The sequence below is a fragment of the Arachis hypogaea genome, chromosome 4 (genome assembly GCF_003086295.3).
Source record: "Arachis hypogaea cultivar Tifrunner chromosome 4, arahy.Tifrunner.gnm2.J5K5, whole genome shotgun sequence".
Classification (NCBI taxonomy): domain Eukaryota; kingdom Viridiplantae; phylum Streptophyta; class Magnoliopsida; order Fabales; family Fabaceae; genus Arachis; species Arachis hypogaea.
The window spans coordinates 30,002,215-30,012,221 of record NC_092039.1 but is presented as its reverse complement, the minus strand read 5'-3'; the positions used below and the strand labels follow the sequence as shown (position 1 = coordinate 30,012,221).

General features: G+C 32.4%; 1 protein-coding gene across 1 annotated transcript; it reads right to left on the bottom strand.

Moving 5' to 3' along the window:
• LOC112796595 (uncharacterized) lies at positions 1 to 2,922 on the bottom strand. The gene is made up of 7 exons (XM_025839132.3): positions 2,382 to 2,922; positions 2,201 to 2,310; positions 1,517 to 1,728; positions 1,337 to 1,428; positions 963 to 1,065; positions 675 to 817; positions 1 to 479 (listed from the first exon to the last, which is right to left on the bottom strand). Exons 1-7 carry the CDS (start codon positions 2,595 to 2,597, stop codon positions 375 to 377), a joined length of 981 nt encoding a protein of 326 aa, XP_025694917.1. The 5' UTR covers positions 2,598 to 2,922; the 3' UTR covers positions 1 to 374.
• Positions 2,923 to 10,007: the final 7,085 nt, after the last annotated feature.

The following is a 10,007-nucleotide window of genomic DNA, read 5'->3' as shown; positions in this document are numbered from 1 at the left end:
TTTTGCAGGAATCTTACTGTCATCCGCAGATTAACGAGAGAATTCTTTATCTTTTTTCCTGTTAAGTTAACATGATGATTCTCTTAAAAGCCACGAGATATATTGGATTCATATTCACTCCAAAAAAAAAAATAATAAATGGATAGACTGGACATGACAATGCAGCCAAAGAGATCTTCTACATTTGCTTTTCCAGAAACAGATAACCATGTCATTCTCATGGTTTCCCAAATTCAAGAGCTCTTCACTAGCTTTATGATTCATCTGTCTCCCCTTTAATCTTTAGGATAGCTGGAACCGATCAAGGATATATTCGAACAAGTGAAATTTTCTTCTGAATTAACATGGTATGCCCAAAGAGAGATTGCTGATACCTAATTCAGTACAGGCTTCTGAAACTTCCCGTGAACCCAAATCCTTCGCATGCACTTGCCTTTCTGGCGGTTTACAGATTTTACACAGCAATAATCAAGCTCAAGCTGCAGCAGAGTTCATAGACTATCAAATTTAGCGGAAGTCAGCAGAACACATTATGTCAGAAACACCTCAGAAACTTGAGACACCGAAAAACTATAGGAAGGTTGAAAGATAGATCCGATATATTTAATACCAAAAGTTCTTGTTTTATATTGGACAGAAAGGAAAGAACAAAACAAAATTAAAGGTATGTTTACCTCGGTGAAGCCTGAACCCACAAATAGATCTCGTACAGTATCCAAACAAAAGAAATATGACCGTGTTCCATCCAATCGCATGTATTCCCTAAATCCAACTCTCTTATCTTCCTCAAATCGAAGCATGGTCATATCATAAAGGCCTGATTTCTTAGTTGTCAGTCATTGGCAACATATGGGGTTCAAAAGAACTAAATGCCAAAAAGATTTACAGAAATACCACAGAACTATAGATTTATCTCCTAAAAGAAACAGAAACATGAATAAATTGATTTGTTTGTTTATTACCGTAGTCCCTAAATAAAACCATGCCTCCAGGATTTAACACATCAAAGCATTCCTTGATGAACCTTGGCATCCTTTCCAGTGGTATTGCTGATAGGGTGAATATCTGGCATTACATCAAATTTTATGAAAAAAAAAAAAAAGAAACTTATACAATTCGAGGTCATTGATTTAAACTTGAACACACACACTCATATTTCAATAATTAATTTGTAGAGTTAGAGATAACATTTATGCATATGAGGATGAATTCAGAAAGCTGGCCTAGAAAAACTAAGCATCACTGAGCCACTGAGGTAAAACAATCATAAACATCTAGAAACATTCAAATCAATGCATGCACGCTATTTAAAATTTTACAGGAGAAAAGTTCATACCAATGTTACAAAATCTACTCCCCCAATACAACATTCGCATCCTTCTAATTTAAATGGATTGGTAGAGTGCATTCCATTATCATGTTTGACATCTAGAGAGAAGCAGAAAGAACGGATATTATATGATGCTGGAAACACATAAAATACTATAATTAGCCACAATAAGGTAAAGCATCAAACCTGACAAGCACATTGATGGTTTTTGCAAAACTCTATCTCGGCATGGGTTGCATACCAACCAGTTTGGGAATCCATCAGTGGAAACATCACAACAGAATGTACGAAACCGGTGACTAAAAGCCACAATGGTGGCAGCACCTAAAATCTCTTTGGCCCTTTCAAGAGTCTCATCACTACAGTCACATGCATAGACAATGACATCTTTGTTGGCCCTACACAGGCAAACTCTCATAAGAACGACAACACCAAACAGGGTGCAATAATCCAATAGCACAAAGCCACAAACCACTTAAAGGTTTACATTCAATTTCAATCAGCAAATTCAAAAATTAATAAATTAATTCGAACTAACTCTTTGTCTATTCCCTTCACATGATCATAAAGTTGAGAAGCAGAATAAAAAGTGCGACGTTTTTATACTCCTAAGTCCTAATAATAGATACATTAGTCTTCCAATTCAAATCAAAACACAAAGAGAATTGAGTATCTCAACAAAAATGCGTGAAATTGAGGGACGTGAAAGCCAATTCCATTTCCATCCGTCTAGATTTAATGCCACAATTATGTGATTAATAATTTATAAATGCATTATCAAATTCTCAATAATCAATTGCTATTACAGCTTAGCGTAAAATAATTCTATTTTTAAGAAAAAAGAAAAATGGGAAAAAAAGGAAAGAGAACCGTAGTATTGGAAGAGCAGTGCTTCCATTGCCGCAACCTACTTCCAAAAGCTTAGTGTGTGGAGCAGATGAAACAAGTTCCGGGAACTCCTTCAGCAGATAGCGTCGCTCCTGGGAATGCAGTTGTGAGTTCAGTTAACGAGAAGTGACCAAAAAAAATTAAGAAAGAAAGAAAGGGGAACCTTGAAGAACTTTCCCGAGGAATGACGAACATGGAATCGCTTCCATGCTCGCACATCTGATTCTGTTTGTGATTTGGAGGGTTGAAAAGGAAGGAGGTGGTAGCGGAACGAAGGGTTAGATTCCACGTCAGCTCTTACTTCTTCCCATTCGAAGTCCTTGCTGAAGTATTCTGCTTCTGCTTCTGCTTCTGCTTCTGCGTCGCCCGAACTGCTCATTCTTCACCAACGCTCGCGCCGAGCGACACCCACACCAACTGTCGTTTGTGCTACCAAAGCTTTCGCCGTAATTCGAAAATTTATCAAGAGTATTGTCGAACTTGGTTATGACCAAAACTCTTTATTCTCTTTAATTAGGTTGAAAAGTTTTAATAATGGTTTAATTTTGGGCAATTTACTTGATTAAAACATTTGAAAAAAAGGTTTTCCTGGGTGTCCTCTTATTACTTTATGTAAATCGTGCACGTTTTTTGAAAATACACATAAATTGTGGTACCTTTTTCAGTACCTTTTTCACGATTTATGAACAATGCAAAAAATACATAAATCTTGGTGCTTTTTTACGGTTTATAAATAGTAGCCATATTTAGATAGAAAAATAAAGAAAAAAATAAATTATAAAAGTTAAAACAATAAAAAATATATATAACACATTTTTTATCTTGCCATATTTAGATGTTATATATCAATCTAATAATTAATAAAAAATAATAGTATATAATCTAAAATAGATTAAAAATAAAAAATCAATTAACAAAATTTTTATCTTAGGTTAGGTCGTCAAATTATTTAAAAAATCAATTTACAAAATTTTTATATTGCTATATTTATTGTGTTATATGTTGAACTAATAATCAATAAAAAATAATATTATCCAACGTAAAATAGATTACAAATAAAAAAAAATTAACAAAATATGCGTGAAAAATTTTCATTCTACCATTGAGATTTTTTATTTTAATAAATAAATTAATTATAATAATCACCAAAATAAATAATTTAAAAAATATTTATCGAAATAAATATTTTTTCTTATCTCGTTTACAGTGTAAACGAGATATATGTATTTTTAAAAAAAAAATTAAAAAATAAAAAATATTAATATTATCAATAATTCAAATTTTTAGCATGTAATTAGTATATAAAAAAGTTGGTAGAAGAGATTAAAATGGATATATTTAATCCATTAGTACTAGTCACCAAAAAAATCCATTAGTACTAAAAAAGGTTGATAGACAGTAGAAAGAGAATTAAAACAGTTATCTCTCGTTCAATCTCTCCTAATAATTATTAAACGGTTATTTTATTTTTAAATTTAAATCAATTTAATTAGATTATAATTTAATTTAAAATTTTTTAAAATAAACATATTTGATCAATTAATACTCAAAAAAAATACATAAAAAAGTATATATATATCCAAAAAAATGTACATTTTATATCCATTATTTATTTGCTGAAATAAAAATATAATCGGCAAATAATTATTTTGTGTGATGATAGACAGTACTAGTCTTAAAACAAGAATGCGAGTTATAGGAAGGATTTTGTTTTAAATTTTAAAGAAAATGATGGAAATGATTAAATGTTATATACATAATAAAAATAAAATATTGATTATTTTGATATTATAGTTTATAAATATGATTAAAAAAAAGGGACATATTCATTATTAAAATTGGGAGAATTTATATTAATTAAATTTTTTATAATCATTTTTTGAGAAGATCCAATTTTTTTAAAATGATAAAAAAAATTTAAAATGAAAATTTGCTACTATATTTATATATATCTTCTAAACAATTATTTAAATGTTTGTATAAAAATTATAATGAAATAATTCAAATTATTTGTCAGTTATAAAAAATAATATTTTTTATTATTTTTGTTATATTTTTAAAAATATTTATCAATGTTATTTTAATTTTTTTATTTATTTAATTTTTTAAAAATATTTTTAAAAATTAACCCTCTCCAAAAAAGAGAATGGAAAAAAAAGTTACGAAGAATAACTAAAATATGGTGGAGGTGGAAGCAATGCATGAGTTGTGGGGTCAAACTTGAAAAGACGTGCAGTTTATTTATTATGTAGTGTTTTTTAATATTAAATGATCAAATATATCTATTTTAAAAAAATTTAAATTAAATTATGATCTAATTGAATTAATTTAAATTTAAAAAATAAAAATAACTGTTTGCCAATTGTTACGAGAGATTGATGGGATAGTGGGGAGATAATTGGGAGATAATGTGAGAAATAACCGTTTTAATTCTCTTCCAACTGTCTATCAACATTTTTTAGTATTATTTGATCAAACATATGCATTTTAATCTCTTCTATCAACCTTTTTATATACTAATTACTAGGGGTGAGCACGGTAGCGGGTACCCGACTACCCGTTCGAATCTGAACCGAACCGATTAAATTGGTTCTGAAACTAACGGGTAATTGAGTCCAACCCGAAGCAAACCGATAGCTTTTATTAGTGATTGGTTCAGGTATCAGTTTTGGGGATACGAAATCCGAACCAACCTGCGAACTCGATCATATATTAATTAAATAACAACAACAACAACAAAGCCTTGTCCCACTAAGTGGGGTCAGCTACATGAATCAAACGACGCCATTGTGCTCTGTCATGTATCATGTCTACAGAGAGACCGTTTACATGTAGATCTGGTTTGACCACCTCATGGATGGTCTTCTTAGGTCTTCCTCTGCCTTTCGACCTTTGTCCATCTTCCATCTCATCCACCCTCCTGACTGGATGTTCTATCGGTCTTCTTCTCACATGTCCAAACCACCTGAGACGCGATTCAACCATCTTTTCCACAATGGGTGCTACTCCAACTCTCTCCCTTATATCTTCATTCCTTATTTTATCCAATCGCGTGTGACCACTCATCCATCTCAACATCTTCATCTCTGCCACACTCAGCTTATGTTCGTGCTCTCCTTTAGCCGCCCAACACTCCGTACCATACAGCATAGCCGGTCTTATAGCGGTGCGATAGAATTTACCTTTAAGTTTTAAAGGCACTTTTTTGTCGCATATAAAACCAGATGCACTCCGCCATTTTGACCAACCTGCTTGGATCCTATGATTTACATCATGTTCAATCTCTCCATTATCCTGTATGATGCACCCAAGATACTTAAAACTTTTAACTTTTCGTAAGGTGTTCTCTCCAATTTTCACCTCTATATTGGAGTTTTCCCTTCTCAGACTGAACTTACATTCCATATATTCCGTCTTGCTACGACTTATGCACAGACCATACACTTCTAGAGCTTCTCTCCATAACTCCAACTTCTTATTTAGGTCTTCCCTTGACTCTCCTATAAGGACGATATCATCGGCAAAAAGCATGCACCATGGCACAGGCTCTTGGATGTGCTCTGTGAGTACTTCCAAGACTAATGTGAAAAGGTATGGACTTAAGGATGATCCCTGGTGTAATCCTATACCAATAGGGAATTCCTCTGTCACACCACCTTGAGTCTTCACACTAGTTGTGGCCCCATCATACATGTCTTTAATTGCCCGAATATATGCGATCCTTACTCTCCTCTTTTCTAAAACCTTCCATAAGACCTCCCTTGGTACCCTATCATACGCTTTTTCCAAATCAATAAACACCATGTGTAGATCCCTTTTATTACTACGATACCTCTCCATCATTCTTCTTAATAGGTATATCGCTTCAGTGGTAGATCTGCCTGGCATAAATCCAAATTGGTTCTCTGTTACTTGTGTCTCTTTTCTCAACCTTCGTTCTATCACCCTTTTCCATAACTTCATAGTATGACTCATAAGCTTAATCCCTCTATAATTTCCGCAACTTTGTATATCCCCCTTATTCTTGTAGATAGGTACCAAGGTGCTCTTTCTCCACTCATCAGGCATCTTCTTTGACCTTAAAATCTCATTAAAAAGCTTGGTTAACCAGTTGATGCCTTTTCCTCCAAGACCCTTCCAAACCTCAATCGGGATATTATCAGGTCCTATTGCCCTGCCATTTTTCATCTGCTTTAGAGCCTCTTTTACCTCGAAGTCTCGAATCCTTCGATAGTAGTCAAAGTTTTGATCTTCTTCCCTTGTGCATAATCGACCAAGGCTCGGAAGAGTCTTCTGTCCCTCATTAAATAACTCGTAGAAGTAGCTCTTCCACCTTTCATTAATCTTCTCCTCTTGAGCCAACACCTCTCCATCCTTATCCTTTATGCACTTAACCTGATCCAAATCTCTCGTTCTTCTTTCCCGGCTCTTTGCAATTCTATATATACCTTTTTCTCCTTCTTTCGTGTCCAAAGACTGGTAGAGACCCTCATATGCTCTTGTTCTTGCTTCACTTACAGCCACTTTTGTCTCTTTCTTAGCCGCCTTATATTTTTCCCAGTTATCTGCATTGCGGCATAAAGACCACTCTTTAAAGCATTCTCTTTTTATCTTTTTCTTTTCTTGTATACTCGCATTCCACCACCAGGACTCCTTGTCTCTTGGTCCTATTCCTTTAGATTCACCAAAACTTTCTTTTGCTGTTCTTCTAATAACTTCTGCCATCTCCCTCCACATCTCTTCCGCGCTTCCATTCCCATCCCACCTTGCCTCTTCTCCTACCCGTCTTAGGAAGCTTCTTTGTTCCTCACCTTTCATCCGCCACCACCTCGTCCTTGGGTTCTTCGTATGATGTCTTTTCCTCAACTTTTGCTCAACGCGAAAATCCATGACGAGCACCCTATGTTGTGTTGTCAAACTCTCTCCCGGGATAATTTTACAGTTAATGCAAAATTTCCGGTCGACTCTCCTCAACAAGAAGAAGTCGATTTGAGAGCTTGTCATGCCACTCTTATAGGTTATAAGATGTTCGTCTCTCTTTTTAAAACATGTATTTGCGATGAGAAGATCAAAAGTTGAGGAAAAGTCCAAAATAGTTTTACCCTCGGCATTGATCACCCCGAAACCATGGCCTCCGTGAATACTCCCATATCCAGTCACTTCTCTCCCAACATGGCCATTTAAATCTCCTCCTAAGAAAATCTTATCTCCCAAAGATATGCCTTGAACTAAACTCTCTAGATCCTCCCAAAACCTTATCTTGTGTTGTTCGTCCGAACCCACTTGCGGTGCATAGGCGCTAATCACATGAAAAGCACCTCCCTCCACCACAAGTTTGATAGAGATGATCCGATCTCCCACCCTCTTGACATCAACTACGTCCTTCTTCCACTGCTTATCCACAATTATTCCAACTCCATTCCTATTCTTCACCTTTCCTGTATACCAAAGTTTGAAACCAGAAGAATCTAACTCCCTAGCCTTTGCACCAACCCATTTCGTTTCTTGTAGGCACATAATGTTAATCTTCCTCCTTGTCATGGTATCCACCACCTCCATGGACTTTCCTGTTAGAGTGCCTATGTTCCATGTCCCAAATCTCAACCTTTTGTCGCTTCGACCTTTACCTTTTCCTTTGTGAACTAGCTTATTTACCCTCGTCCGTTCACGAAAACGCGAGAACCCTTGCTCATTTAACACTACATCCGGGCACCGATGCAGCGGCTCTTGCTTTGACACCGTACTCGAGCCATACGGCGCGTTACTTCCGGGTAACGACCTAGCTTTAGCGCAATAATGTCTTTGATTCATGTCATGGGGGGTTCGGCTATATTTTTACGTTGGTTGCCGAAGACCTAACACAACCCTCCTCCTTTATCCGGGCTTGGGACCGGCTATGTACCGCAAGTGTAACATAGGCGGAGTTTCATATATTAATTAAATAAAAAAATAAAAAAATATATAGCTTTTCCATTAGACAATGATTATTCATTATTAAAATGTTTAGATTTTGATGAGTTTAGTTTTTAATGTATTTGGTGTTTAACATGTTTGGATTATTTCTACTGATGTTACATATTTATTACACTTGTTAAATTTTTAAGATAAAATTGGGTTTTTTTTTATGAATTTCAAAGTCATCGGTACCCAATTACCCGAACCGAACCAATCCGTTCTTAATCGGTTTGGTTTGGTTCGAGTATATATACAAAAAAATACAAATCCAAACCAAATCGAACCAATTATATTTTAATCGGTTCGGTTCTAATTTTACCATAAACGAAAACCAAACCGACCCGTGCTTATCCCTACTAATTACATGCTAAAAGTTTGGATTATTGATAATATTAATATTTTTTATTATTTTTAATTTAAAAAAAATACATGCAAAATTATCTCGTTTACGGTGTAAACGAGATAAGAGAGGAATATTTATTTCGGTAAATATTTTTTAAATTATTTATTTTGGTAATTATTATAATTAATTTATTTAAAATAAAAAATCCATTGATAGGTATGGATTTTTTTGTATCTTTTATATGTTAATCATGTGATAAACGAATAATATTAAATTAATTAATTTTTTTACAATATAATTTAAGAAATTAATAAATGTCAAATCTAGTACTCTATATAATTAAATGTCAAATTTAATACTCTAAATAATTAATAGTTTAGATAGTTTAGGAAATTAACATATTAATGTTTTTAACTCATCTTTGATAGGTGTCAACTTTCTTGCATCCTATATATATGCAACTCAAATAACTTAGCCAATATACAAAACAAATAATATTGTAGTAAACAAAATTAATAATTTAATTTAGTTTCAAAGTAAATATTTACGTACTCAAATTTTGAATATAATACTTTACAATCAATATTTTAGAAAATTTAAAAAATATTGTTGTAAAGCAATTTAAAAAAAAATAAGTTAACAAAATATTTATTAAATTTCTTCATTCAATCATTAATAGATAAAGACATATAAAAAAATAAAAACACATATCAAATAAAAACAATTGTTATTTTATATTAAATTAAGAAGAAAAGGAGACATAGTACTATTTTTATAAGTAAAAAGTTGGGAATAAACTAAAAAAAACAGAAGAATGACGTTAAAATATAGATTAGATAAGTAAACTCTTTGTATTGGTTTTATGTATGGGAGCTACTCAGATAAAGACGTCTAAAACGTCTTTTTTAAAGATGTTTTTTAATAATTAAAATTTAACACGTATAGATTAAATGTATTATTTTTGTCAAAATTAGGTCAAACAAATTAATTTGACTGAGAAAATGGTGAATCAAATGTTGGACTAGTCTAAATTAATATTATTTTTTATATAAAATGACTTCAATACTATTATTATAGAAAATAACTAAAATATTTCTATTATATATATATATATATATATATATTAATTTTAAAAATTTTAAATCCTAATCTTATGACAGCAGCAAAGTAAAAGATTAAAATTTAGGTTTTTCAAAATTAATATATATATAATATTAATATATATAATAGGAGTATTTTAGTCATTTTCTATAATAAAGATATTGTAGTTATTTTCTATAAAAATAATATTAATTTAGACTGGTTCAAGATTTGATTTGCCATTTTTTTGGTTAAATTAATTTGTCTGGTCCAATTTTGACAAAAATAATACAATTTAATCGATTATATGTGTTACATTTTAATTATTAAAAAATATCTTTAAAAAAAGACATTTTAGACGTCTTTATCTGAGTGGCTCCCTTCATATATTGTTATAGATATATAGCTATT

Bases quoted from the DNA above. Each gene is read 5' to 3' on its own strand.
- LOC112796595 (XM_025839132.3), bottom strand. From the start codon at position 2,597: ATGAGCAGTTCGGGCGACGCAGAAGCAGAAGCAGAAGCAGAAGCAGAA. The intron at 1,066-1,336 runs GTATGAACTTTT...ATGTAATGCCAG, and splicing joins GAGTAGATTTTGTAACATTG to ATATTCACCCTATCAGCAAT. The intron at 818-962 runs GTAATAAACAAA...CTAAGAAATCAG, and splicing joins GGTTTTATTTAGGGACTACG to GCCTTTATGATATGACCATG.